This window comes from Hordeum vulgare, chromosome 7H (assembly GCF_904849725.1).
Source record: "Hordeum vulgare subsp. vulgare chromosome 7H, MorexV3_pseudomolecules_assembly, whole genome shotgun sequence".
NCBI classification, from domain to species: domain Eukaryota; kingdom Viridiplantae; phylum Streptophyta; class Magnoliopsida; order Poales; family Poaceae; genus Hordeum; species Hordeum vulgare.
The window spans coordinates 490951388-490965261 of record NC_058524.1 but is presented as its reverse complement, the minus strand read 5'-3'; the positions used below and the strand labels follow the sequence as shown (position 1 = coordinate 490965261).

General features: G+C 47.5%; 1 protein-coding gene across 1 annotated transcript; it reads right to left on the bottom strand.

Moving 5' to 3' along the window:
* Positions 1 to 205: 205 nt before the first annotated feature.
* On the bottom strand, positions 206 to 7843 carry LOC123413342 (serine-threonine kinase receptor-associated protein-like). Its single transcript, XM_045106287.1, has 7 exons — positions 7398 to 7843; positions 5637 to 5772; positions 4979 to 5060; positions 4287 to 4462; positions 4052 to 4189; positions 3832 to 3971; positions 206 to 743 (listed from the first exon to the last, which is right to left on the bottom strand). Exons 1-7 carry the CDS (start codon positions 7513 to 7515, stop codon positions 505 to 507), a joined length of 1029 nt encoding a protein of 342 aa, XP_044962222.1. The 5' UTR covers positions 7516 to 7843; the 3' UTR covers positions 206 to 504.
* Positions 7844 to 13874: the final 6031 nt, after the last annotated feature.

Below are 13874 nucleotides of genomic sequence, written 5' to 3'. Positions count from 1 at the left end.
ACCCCCGCAGTACTCAAGAGTAACCATTGGCAAACGTACGATCATGCATGCTTGTCGTAATGTCGTTCGGAAGGTTATGCTGTAGAGCGTACTGGGGCAAGCAGTCTTCCTCGTCGGCCGTCGCCGCCGTAGAACGATGGGCGAAATCAGCGTCGACACGACTGACATTTGTTGTGTGGCGACTGCTATCGGGCGATACATCAAGTTTTTACTCTCTGCAAACAAACTAACTGCTGGACTCGCTCTCCCCCTTCGGTTTATTCCGATTCCTTAGATGCTATCATTAATCTTAACAGTCTACCGAAGAGTACCCCTTACAGAAATCCACCGTCCGGGCGTGAGCCAGACGGAATCGTCCGCCGCCCTTGGTCGGCAAAGAAGCTTCGACGTGATGGACCCGAGGGCGACACCATGAGACCAGGACCGGCTCTGACGGACGGCAACGGCAGTACCCCCAACAAGGCTTAAACACTGCCAGGTTCAGTGACGATGCGATCCTCCCTCCTACGCCTCGGTCTGCCCCTCCTTGCTGATGTGGAAGCCTTCGATTTTACGGGCGACCTCGTTTGCCACCGCGGCTGCCTTTGGTTTGCCGTTGGCGGTGGGCGCCTCAGCATCATCGGTGCTTGCGGGGTTCAGCGGCCAGATCCGGATGGTGCCGTCTTCTGATCCTGATGCGTATGATTCGCCAACAGGCGCAAACCGGACGCAGTGGACGGGGCCGTGATGACCTTTGTTGCAGGCTGAAAAAAAGCAGAATAACGAATGTCACGACACCATATGACAGTGGAAGGAGGAACTTATTTTTGATATGTAACAATGTGAAATTACAAACCATAGAACAACAAGCATGCAGACTATACAAATACTAAAGGCGGGGTCGACACAAATCATGCTTTGACTTCCACACACTGGATTTCAGCTTTGCGATATAAACTGCGCTTGAGAATAACTAACAAAAACATCCAGGCGTTGTACCGGAAAATAAAATTTGCATGTATTCAGAATAAGCACTAAGTGTTAGATCTCGCTTATTTCACAAAACATGTTCCGTGTGCCACTACACGCACTTCTTCTATCCAATCTACTCCCTCCGTTCCTAAATATAAGTCTTTTAAGCGATTTTACTAGGGGGCTACATACGAAGTAAAATGAGTGAATCTACACTCTAAAGTATGTCTATATACATCCGTATTTAGTCCTCTAGTGCAATCTCTAAAAAGACTTATATTATGAAACGGAGGGAGTAGTACCTAAGTGGCGCCTTATTCGTCCCTCATTTCACTAAACGGCATGGACGCACTTCTTCTATCCAATCTAGTACCTAAGTGGCGCCTTATTCGTCCCTCATTTCACTAAACGGCATGGACGCCTTGCCGGTGGCGGCATGGACATGATGCTAAACACGACGGTGGCGGCAGACAGACTCGACGGGCTGGCATTTTCACTCCATGTGAGCAAGATGTCCATGTCAGGGGTTAAATTCCGGCGAACTTAGTGTTGCGGACTTTTTTGGTGCTTGACATATGTAGGTAGCTAGCTTCCTCGCGGATCGTACACCAGACTAACAATATTTTGATTTTTCGAAGCCACAACAACAGAACCCAGCCATGCAAGCATCCACATCCCATGAGCCCCGTGTATGGGGTACATCTTTCCGATCATCTTACCAGCCTAGCTATGCGCACATCCTCCTCTTTTTATTTTAGGTCTTCTCTCTGCTTTTTAATTGTCACGTGCAGCCACACGCACAATTTACCGAGCTTGATTTTTTAGGAGGCTGGCTGTATCTTGTACAACTCACGGCCTATATAAATTGATGTGATTGAGCGAGGTGGGACCACTTATTAAACGAATCTCTCTTCAATCACAAACACATGCTAGATTAGTTGGCTACAGCCCCAGGTACGGAAGCGGAGGTCTTGAGTTCGACTACACCACTCATGCATCTATATTTCATTGATCCTGGAAGCCCAGGAGCAGGCCCATTATGACATTCATGTGGCCCAGTCGGTTACGAATAACTAAAACGTTTTTAGACACAAGGTAGGTTGAACTGCTTTTTACTAAACTCGTTTATCCAATATAAAAGGTTATCTTCCTTTCCTTTCTCAAACAACACATTAGCTTTTTTTTAAGGTTATCTTCCTTTCCTTTCTCAAACAACACATTAGCTTTTTTTTTAAGGATCAACACCGCATTACCTAGGTGGACTAGTTCATGCGCACGGGCTCATTCTACGCGGGCGGGGTTTTGAGTCCTTCTAACGCAATTTATTTTATGCGGGCAAGTTCTCAAGTCATGTCAACGGAATCAGGTATCATAAACATCAATATTCAACATTAAGAAAAAGGGAACACGGAAGGGATTTTTTCAGAACAAAATCCGCATGGATTTTTTCAGAACAAAATCCGCATGGCCAGAGAGCACAATTCTAGTCAGTGGGGTGATTACTTTGTTATAGTCTTATAGATATAATACTCGATACAGAATCAATAGACTACTACTTATACTCTTTAACTTTCATCTCAATCATTGTGGGTAGGATCCCATGGCTACCATTCAGTTTTATACTCGTATTTTCAACTGCTTTCACACTGCAGCATTGGGATTTGAACCAGTACCACTCTTATATAATTCAGTATTCTATTTGTATCCACTCTTATGGGGATATCGATGAAGATGTGAACCATTGAATTAAAGCTGGATGGATTAAGTGGCGCCAAGCTTCTGGCATTCTCTGTGACAAGAGAGTGCCACAAAAGCTAAACGGCAAGTTCTATAGGACAGTGGTTCGACCCATGATGTTGTATGGCGCTGAGTGTTGGCCAACTAAATGACGACATGTGCAGCAGTTGGGTGTGGCGGAGATGCACATGTTGAGATGGATATGTGGCCACACAAGGAAGGACCGAGTCCGGAATGATGATATACGAGATAGAGATAGAGTTGGGGTAGCGCCGATTGAAGAGAAGCTTGTCCAACATCGTCTAAGATGGTTTGGTCATATTTAGCGCAGGCCTCCAGAAGCTCCAATGCATAACGGACGGCTAAAGCGTGCGGATAATGTCAAAAGAGGCAGGGGTAGACCGAACTTGACATGGGAAGAGTCCGTAAAGAGAGATTTGAAGGATTGAAGTATCACCAAAGAACTAGCCATGGACAGGGATGTGTGGAAGCTTGCTATCCATGTGCCAGAACAATGAGTTGGTCGCGAGATCTTATGGGTTTCACCTCCAGCCTACCCCAACTTGTTTGGGACTAAAGGCTTTGTTGTTGCTGTTGTTGTTGCCTTATGTGCAAATAAAAAATAACTGCAAAAATAGGATTTGAACCCAGTACCACTCTCACATATCCGGTAATCCCTACCCTCGGGCTAGAAGGTAGTTATATCTATATAGTACTTCCTCCGTTCCTAAATACAAGTCTTTTTAGATATTTCACTATGGACTACATATGGAGCAAAATGAGTGAATCTATACTCTAAAGTATGTCTATATACATTTGTATGTAGTTCGTAGTGGAATTTCTACAAAGACTTATATTTAGGAACAGAGGGGAATCACTCGTTTATTCTCTCTATAAATTTCAAATTAAACCATTTTTTCTGATTGGTTCCCTGGGTAACCAGGGATCACCAAGAAAACGTTCTTGGGTGAAAAATCCGGCTGGTCAGGAGACAAACAAGAATTCTAAACACTCTACAACTCACAATAGTGAAAGCTTAATGAGCATATTATGCTAGCTAATGCTCTTGTTTTGGGAACGCATAACTGCACCGATGTTTCAGTCTTGCAGGAATCAAATGAATAAATATGATAACACACTTACCTATTTCTTCACCAGTGAAGAAATCATATACATGAACCCACATATCTTCCCCTCCAGTGATGAACTTACTCCCAGACTTTGGTTCAAGTGAAGCTGACTCCACAGTGCATGACATATCATAGCTTTTAACAAGCCCAAAACTGCAAAATTACCAAAAAAATGTTAAAGAACCAAACAATACAAGTGATGCAGAACAATTGTCGTACAGGAAAGAACTTACTGATTCGCATCCCAAAATTTAACACTTGAGCCATCAGCTGTAGTGATGAACCTGCCGTCCTGGCTTACTTCTGCACTGGTGACAGGTGCCTTGGTTTCAAGAGTTTGCACAATTTTTCCACTTCTCACATCCCATAACCTGTGTAATAAGGAGAACAAGTATAATAAGCTTGCATAGAGAAGCAGCATGTGTTTTCATACTAACTTCAAATTTTAAAGATATTTTCCAGACAAACCTCACTCCACCCATATCAGAGCAGGAACTTAGAATAGATTGGTCACTGTGAAGCCAAGCAACAGTTCGTACAGAACCAGGTGTTTTGTCAAGTTCCCTTGGAGCTGCATCTGGACGATTCATATCGTATATACGCAAAATCTTCTCCACACCTCCAGTGAGCAACATGTGTGTATCCTGCAGTTGCATCAGCGGTTCATTAGGCTTAGAACGTTATGGAGGGAAGTTCTAACTGACTACTGTAGCATGCAGAGCACCTTAACTATCATAGGCATGATTTCACGCCAATGGGATGCGCTGATGGATGTAAAAAAACAGGGCTAACATACTTGTTGAATAGTTCATGTTTTGTGGCAGGTTGCAAGAAGTAGCACTGGCAGGCCTCAGTTCAGAAAGTCTGGAGGGACCAAAAAACGACAGAAGGGAGAAGAATACGACACATATCATCTTAAGGGGGAGAAGAAAGACAGAATAACCAGCAACCTTGGTATACAGATGTCGGAAGAGAGGGGAAAACTAATGACAAGCTTGGCTTGAAGACCAAACTTGGCTTGCCAATAATTGGGCAAAGCCAAAAAATTGACAAGCAAATTGTTTTGCAAAATTCCCAAAAAGTTGCCGATTTTTACAAAAAACAATGGCTAGACGATTTTGGGTAGCAAACCAAGCATGCCCTATGTGTCAACAGATTACCTCAGAAAAGGCACATGCACGGACTATATGCTTGTGCTCAAATGAATGTAGCTCATTTCCTGTTAGTGCATCCCATATTTTGCTGCAAAAAATAGTCAAATATGTCTGTCAAAAGAGTAGATTATACTCATGAATTAGTACAGAAACATTTCTGAGCATTGACATTGAAGAACTGCAATCCTTTTTGCGGAAAAATGCTTGTTATTTCTGTACACAGAGTACGAGCAGACCTACAACTATAAAATAAAGTGATAATGTATTAAATTATGCAGATGAACATAACATTGTTGCCTTCTGGCTTTGCCTAATTTTGATATTCAATCATGGATGCATTAAGTTATGGTTCACCAGCCGAGCAACCATCAGTGGACAGAACCAGCATAGGGAAATCGGATTGGCCCACTATGCACAACTTCACAACTGAAAGTTTAACTAGTTGTCTAGTTTCTAACTAAAGTACTATGGTGATAAAATAATCACAATTTAGCATGTCTGCTGACGAAATGCAAGAACACAGATATACTTAGATCTTCAGCAGGTAAGGATCAACTGAACTAATACTCTGATAGAGTAGCGCACTAGGCAGGCAAACTCGGATTTCTCAAAGAAAAATAATTGAAATGAACATCAACGAAATTTTGCAGGAGAAATGGCATACGCTGAGAAGTCCGCAGAACCGGAGGCGGCACGGAGAGCATTTGTGTCGAGACAAGAGCTCCAAACTGCACCTTTATGACCTTCAAAAGTCCCAATCCAATCTCCAGTATCACCATTTCGAAGCATCGGATTCGAGTCTGCAGACCAGAATATGAGATATTAGTGTTGGGCGATAGTCAGCAATCTAACAAGGAAGGGACGATTTTCAATGCATTTAAAAGTGAAGTATACTCTTGACAGGTAACAGTTATCATGTGCCAGTATTTGCACCCTTCTCCGGTATCAGTACCCTGTTCTCTGGTACAGGCGACTAATATAATATAGCGCCATCCATACTAACAACATAAAGAGCACCATTTGATTTAAAACTGCCCTGAAATCTTATCTTCCTGGCCCTACACTGACCCAATCCAACGGCCTAGGTCAAAAGTTGGTCCAGGCATACAACGCTCTAATGGCCGAGAAATTCTATTACAACAGCTAGTAAATCCCAAAAATATGCTCCAACCACATTCTAATAAACAGGGATGTCGTCTAATGGCCGAGAAATGCTATTACAACAGCTAGTGAAGAATACATATTAGTTGTGTCCTGTTTGAAACCACGGATATGGATAGAAAAATATTTTTAACAGTATCCAGCAGTTGTCATTTGTTTACATCCCTAGAACTGACAGCTCAGTGGTGAAGAAAACATGAAATGGAAAAGGGGAGTTTTACGTATTACTCATCTAACGGCTTCCATCTAAGCAGACATATACTTCCTGCAAATATCCAAGCAATCCAGTAACGTTCCAACTCAATTTGACATTATACACATCAATAAAGTAGATAGCCACAATAGCAACGATAAGTTTGTTAGTCAATCAGTAAAATAAATGGCTGAAAAGGCTGGATTATCACAATCCACAGACATACTGCCAAACGCAGACTAAGAGAGTCTTTGCCTCAACTCCACTTGTCTAGCGCACTGGAAATAGCTAAATGAGCTCAGAAGGTGAAATCCATTCCGAAAAATGAAAACTTTCCTAACTTGGGACAGACTTGACTAAGGCATGTGACAAAGTTTGGCTTCCAACCATGGCATGCAATAACACGTTTGGATTGTGACTATCTTTGCCACGTATTGCCACACTTCTTTTCTTTTAAATGATTGTCACACTTGCCTTACTTGAGGTGATCAAATTCTTAGCCACACTTTGGCTTGCCTTAGGGAATCTTGCCACACTTTTTGCATCTACGACATGTAGGGCTTACTACTCACAAAAAGAATCTTGCTTTAGGTGTGGCTAGAACCAAGCACCCTCCTAACTTGGTCAAACTTGCCTAAGTTGAGGTGTGGCAAAGTGTAGCTAGGAACCAAACATACCCTAACTTCTAAATCCTTGAAATCTATCCAACATAGCGCAAACTCGACTAGATTGTGAAATTACAGAATATCAGCGTATTCCATAACCTCATACCCGATTCTATCCCTAGAGGTGTGTGAGACAATACGGGAGCATCTATAATCATCATAATACAAACAGCAAGTAACCAATATTCGTCGACCAGATACCGAATTCACCCATACAGTGCCGTGGAGCAACAGCTTAAACCCGTAATCGCACCGTAATCCACCATCTCGGGAATCATATAGCTGCCGTCCGCATCACAGCGACAGCTTTGGATCGGAACGAATCCTGGCCGCACACATACAATCCCCCAAAAATAACAAAGGGGGTGAGGTGGCTAGCCGCACCCGAGCGAAGCGGATCGCTTACCCTTGCTGGCGCTGATGAGGAAGTAGCCGTCGGGCGTGACGGGGCTGTAGAACAGGTCGACCACCGGCCGCGAGTGGCCGTGGCACACCTTGGACACCGCCACCTTCTTCTTCTCCATTTCTCCTCGCCCCCCTCCCGCTAGCCTCCGCGGGCGGCCTGGCTCGTCGACTCCGGCGGCGGCCTGAAATGCGGCGCCCTCCTCCCCGAGGCCCTAACCCTAGCCCCGATCGGGAAAAAAAATGTCAGGGAGGATCGAGGCGGGGAGGGGAGTCGCGCGGCGGGGCGCGGGATATGCTGATCCGGATCCCTGGAGTTTGATCTGTACAGGAGTTTTTATTGGATAGAGGCGGCAATGGGGTGTGGGACTGGGAGGGAGGGAGGGAGCCGAGGGTGAGGCTGGCTCGCCTCGGGGGTGGGGACTGGGCGAAGGAGCGGGGAAGGGGAGTGGGGGGCGGCAGGAAGGCGACGGTCCGGCTTATATGAATCCCTCACGGACTCTCGGGGCTCCTGTCGGCCGTTGGATCGTGTGGTCTGACGGTGCTGCCCTCGTTGGTTAGATTTTGGACTTGTTTTGGGGACATGCTTGTGAATCTTTGGTGCTGGTCTGAATTTCTCCAAATTGTTGGTTCTTTTTCTTCGAATTAAAAACCTGACAGCGTGATGTGGAAATTGAGAAGTATATGTAGTCATTAAACCGATATACATATAAGAAAAAAACATACGCACGTTGTTTGTCTGCTGCATATCTAGGTTATGTTTCATTGTGGCTCATAGCAAAATATGTTTTATTTTGCGAAAAAACTTTATATCTGTTCATTTTTAATCATAACAGTACAAGGAACACCAAAAAAAGATATCCAGATTTGTATACCACCTAGCGATGACTACAAGTACTGAAGCGAGTCGAAGGCGCGCCCTCCTTCATCGCCTCTCCCATACCGGAGCGACAAAAAAAACTTGTTGTAGTAGACAGTTAGAAAGTCGTCTTGCTAAGACCAATTAGGACCAGCGTAACAGAACAGCAACCGTCACCGATGAAGAGTAGTGTAGATCAAAAGGATACAACCTGGAGACACACGAACATAAACAAACTACAACCATATCCGAGCAAATCCATCAAGAACAGATTCACCGGAGACACACGCCACAACCCACCAACGATGCTAGGCACATCACCGGCGGTAGCTAGGTGACGAGAACCTTATTCCATTTTCAAGGAGTCGTCATCTTCTTGTCTTTTTAAACAGGACGCAAACTCTAACAAAACTCAAAGGAACTTTTAAAAACAAAGCCCCCAACCGACAAGGGTTGGGATCCACCGCGCCGCCATGGCCCTAAGGCCACCAGAGACGAGGCGGTCGGTGACGGGGGGTAGATAAACCCTAGTCTTCATCGTGCAGAGAGCGTGTTGTTGGAAATATGCGCTAGAGGCAATAATAAATTGGTTATTATTATATTTCCTTGTTCATAATAATCGTTTTTTCTCCATGCTAGAATTGTATTGATTGGAAACTCAAATACATGTGTGGATACATAGACAATAAACTGTCCCTAGTGAGCCTCTAGTTGACTAGCTCATTGATCAAAGATGGTTAAGGTTTCCTAGCCATAGACAAGTGTTGTCACTTGATAACGGGATCACATCATTAGGAGAATGATGTGATGGACTAAGACCCAAACTATGAACGTAGCATATGATCGTGTTATTTTGTTGCTATTGTTTTCTGCATATCAAGTGTACATTCCTATGACCATGAGATCATGTAACTCACTCACACCGGAGGAATGCTTTGTGTGTATCAAACGTCGTAACGTAACTGGGTGACTACAAAGGTGCACTACAGGTATCTTCGAAGGTGTCTGTTGAGTTAGCATGGATCGAGACTGGGATTTGTCACTCCGTATGACGGAGAGGTATCTCGGGGCCAACTCGGTAATACAACATCACATACAAGCTTTGCAAGCAATGTGACTAAGGAGTTAGCCACGGGATCTTGTATTACGGAACGAGTAAAGAGACTTGCCGGTAACAAGATTGAATAGGTATTGGGATACCTACGATCGAATCTCAGGCAAGTAATATACCGAAGAACAAAGGGGATGGTATACGGGATTATATGAATCCTTGACATAGAGGTTCAACCGATAAGATCATCGTGGAATATGTAGGATCCAATATGGGCATCCAGGTCCCTCTATTGGATATTGACCAGAGAGTGTCTCAGGTCATGTCTACATAGTTCCCGAACCCGCAGGGTGTGCACGCTTAAGGTTCGGTGACGTTTTCGCATAGTTGAGTTATGTCTTCTGGTGACTGAAGTTTTGTTCGGAGTGTCGTATGAGATCCCGGATGTCACGAGGAGTTCCATAATGGTCCAGAGACGAAGATTGATATATAGGAAGTTGGTTGTCGGTGTTTACTCACAACATATGCCATGGGTAGGCTAAAGATGGTGAGAACCGAAAGGACACTAGAGGCGCTGGGGACGAGGTTGGTACAAGCGAGGTACCCAGGTTCGGGGCTCTCCATAGAGATGATACCCCTAGTCCCGCCGGAATGTATAATGCACTAGTGAGGCTACAATGTGCTCCTGGAGTTGTTCTACGGAGGAGGAAGAAGGAGCAGCCGACTCGCATCTACCTCTCCTGTATGAGTGTGTGTGTGTGTGTAGGATTGACCGACCCTCTGCATGGAGAGAGGTCGGGGGGTTTTATAGACGAACCCACCGACCTACAATAAGGATAAAAGTACATGAGTGGGACCCGGCTGGCAGCCTCGCCGGCTGACCAAGGGGTCCGCAGGGGTCTTGTCTTGTCCCTGGAGGGGCCCGCCGGCTGCAAGGTCCCATCTGGCGATGGGACCCGCAAGCTAGCCAATGAGGTTCTCGCGTAAGGCCGACGCAGGACACGTGTTGTACGTCCGGCGTCATCTTGCGAGATTCGCCATGGGCAGCCAGTACATCCGTCTCCACTATTCCCACGCCGAGTGTGGTAATGGAGTGGGAGTTTGACGGGCCGACACTGTGCACGATGATGGATCGGAACCAGGGTAGGTCAGCGGCATGGCCGCCGACGTTGTACCTGCCGTGCGCTCCAAACCTGTACTCGTGCTGACAAATACGCAGCTTTGATCGTAGGGTCTCGTCATGACCTACGGTCTGATGTGACTTGGACTCCCTGGCCGGCCAGCAGCCTCGCTAGGCGGCCCTGGGAACGACCATCTCGCCTCTAGCCGACAGGGGCTTCCTAGTCGGCTAGAGGGAGTTGACCGTCTCGCCTCTAGCCGGTAGGGGCTTCCTAGCCGGCCAGAGGGAGTTGTGTTTTTCCTTCAAGATAGAATGCAAAGGAGTAGGCTCAATGAGCCTACCTCGGGTTATCCCCCCGTCAGTAGTCCCCGAAGCAGGGGAGGCCCGCCGCCTCGGAGCGAGAGGCCTCGCCGGCTTGAGTTGTTTGTTGTTGATCTCCTTTCGCCACCTGCGGCACGAGGCGCCAGTTAGGAAGCCGTCTGGCTTCCAAGGGACGCCTCGGCTTCGTCGCAAGTTGCACAGGTTGCGCCACGTGCTAGGCCCTGGCCCGACGTGATGATGATTTGCTCAGTTGACGGGATTGGTCCTGAGCCGTGGGTCCCGCCACGACGCCTCCTCGGCCCCCGCGCGGCGGATCCTTTGCGGATTTACTCCGCGACGGTTGGGTTTCGGGAGTCGTTAATGCCCCCGTAATAATCGGGGGAGGTGGGCCTCGTGCGCACTGGATCCCCTCCCCACAATCCATCGTGGGGGTTTAAATGGGGTGCAGGAGCACCAAGGAGGCCATTTGCCCCCTTCTCGTCCCGCACCTGCGCCCCTTCCTCCTCTGAGCCCAGAGAAAGAAGAAGCCTTGCTTCGTCTTCATCGTTGCGCAAGCCATCGCCGCCAACCACCATGAGCTTTCGCCATCCGCCGCCATGTCGAGCAGTGCCCCTAAGAAGGGACAATACAATGGTGCCTGGCTCGGTAGCGATATTTGCGACGGCCACATTGAGGTGCTCCGCCATCTCCGCCTTCTGCCTCCTGCATCTCTAGTGGCGGTGCGGGTGCCCGGAGCCGAAAACGCCCCGACGCCAAAGGGGGGGAGGTAGTCGTGTTCGAAGAACACTTATACCGAGGTTTCGGGCTCCCGGTAAGCAATTTCTTCGCCAACTTCCTCATCTTCTTCGGCTTGCAGCAGCACGATCTGGCGCCTAACACCATTATTCAACTTGCTTCCTTCGTCGTCCTGTGCGAAGGCTTCCTGGGTATCAAGCCCCGCCTCGACCTCTGGCAAAAGTTGTTTTTCTTCAAGTAGTAGTCCGTGAAAATTGACAAGGCCGAGGCAGAGAAGCTCCAAGGCCCCCGCCCGATGACCCCATGCGGCGCGGCACTGGTGCATCATCGAACGACGTTCGGCTTCCCCCAGATGTCGTTGCAGGACTCCATCAAAATATGGCGGAGGGGATTCTTCTATGTGAAGAACGTCGACCCCTCTCACGACGGCCTCAACTTGCCCCCCTTCACCATCGATCCTCCGACGGTGAAGAGGAACTGGAAAGCTTCGTATCCGAAGCCGATCGCCGAGGTGGCGCAGATATGCGCGTACCTCGAGACCATGAAGACTCGCGGCCTCGTGGGCAGTGACCTGCTCACCACCATGATGACCCGCCGGATCCTGCCTCTGTAGAGGCGGCCGCATCTGATTTGGCAGATGGGCTGCCGGCGTGATCCCTGCCGGCTCTCTACCAAGAACTTCCAAGCCGGCGCGGTGGCTCAGAATGTGAACCTGATCCCCTCCGCCAATATGGATGAAGGTGGAGGTTGGGAATGGGGAATGGGCCCTTACGACCGAGCCCATCTGGCCCCAGTGGTAAGTATCTTCCTGAATCTTGCTTTTCTTATCTTTGAGCTTGATATTCTCTCTTCTGAGTCGGCTACCGACTCCCTTGCTTAGTTGTTCGAGAGCCTGCAAGTGCTTGGCCCGCGAGCCGCCGACGTGGAGACGTTGGACCCTTGGGAAATTGAGGATGAGAGGGTGATAGAGCCGCGGGCCACCGTCTCCGAAGGTTCGGAGGAAACGCTAGAGTCGGAGGGATCCGAGCCGCCTGGTGAGCACCTAAAGCCCTCCCTTCTTGACTGGACGAATGATGACGAGACGCCGCATGCTCCGTATGATGCAACCTTCGGGGAGGATCCACAGGATCCGGAGGAGGTCACCAGCCCTCCCTTGACGCGAGGTCGCCGCAATGCCGGCGAGACGGCTGCGCCTGGCGATACGACCAGGAACAAGGGCAAGGGAGCCGCCACATCCAAGCCGGCCGCCAAGCGCGCCGCAATGGGACCTCCAGCCGGAGGACGAGGAGGCAGCACCAAGAAGCATCGCGCTGGCGCCGGCAGGAAGCGGGTGCCCGTCGTGGCAGGGTAAGAGTCCTTTGTTGTCTCTTTTTGATTTTTTGTGCGAGGATAGATTACTCAAATGGTACTTGACAGGGGCGCCGAGGATGTGGAGGAGGAAACCGCCTCTGCCACCGAGCGGGACGCCTAGGCAGCTGTTGATGCTGCCAAGAAGGCGTTAAACGACGAGTCCGCCCTTCGCTGGGAAATGGTTATGACCCACAAGTATAGGGGATCAATCATAGTCCTTTCGATAAGTAAGAGTGTCAAACCCAACGAGGAGCAAAAGGATCTGACAAGTGGTTTTCAGCAAGGTAAAATCTGCAGGCACTGAAATTGTTGGTAACAAGTGATTGTGTGGTGAGATGATTCGTAGCAAGCAACAAGTAACAAAAGTAGCAACGGTGCAGCAAAGTGGCCCAATGCCTTTTGTAGCAAGGGACAAGCCTGGACAAAGTCTTATAGGAGGAAAAACGCTCCCGAGGACACACGGGAATTTCTGTCATGCTAGTTTTCATCATGTTCATATGATTCGCGTTCGTTACTTTGATAGTTTGATATGTGGGTGGACCGGCGCTTGGGTACTGCCCTTACTTGGACAAGCATACCGCTTATGATTAATCCCTCTCGCAAGCATCCGCAACTATGAAAGAAGAATTAAGAGAAAGTCTAACCATATCATTAAACTAGTGGATCCAAATCAGCCCCTTACGAAGCAACACATAAACTAGGGTTTAAGCTTCTGTCACTCTAGCAACCCATCATCTACTTACTACTTCCCAATGCCTTCCTCTAGGCCCAAATAATGGTGAAGTGTTATGTAGTCGACGTTCACATAACACCACTAGAGGAACAACAACATACAACATATCAAATTACGGAACGAATACCAAATTCACATGACTACTATTAGCATGACTTATCCCATGTCCTCAGGAACAAAAGTAACTACTCACAAAGCATAATCATATTCATGACCAGAGAGGTAATGAGTAGCATCTAGGATCTGAACATAAACTCTTCCACCAAATAATCCAACTAGCATCAACTACAAAGAGTAATCAACACTACTAGC

Bases quoted from the DNA above. Each gene is read 5' to 3' on its own strand.
- LOC123413342 (XM_045106287.1), bottom strand. From the start codon at position 7,515: ATGGAGAAGAAGAAGGTGGCGGTGTCCAAGGTGTGCCACGGCCACTCG. The intron at 5,061-5,636 runs GTATGCCATTTC...TATTTTTTGCAG, and splicing joins GGTTCTGCGGACTTCTCAGC to CAAAATATGGGATGCACTAA. The intron at 744-3,831 runs GTAAGTGTGTTA...GCTTTTTTTCAG, and splicing joins CTTCACTGGTGAAGAAATAG to CCTGCAACAAAGGTCATCAC.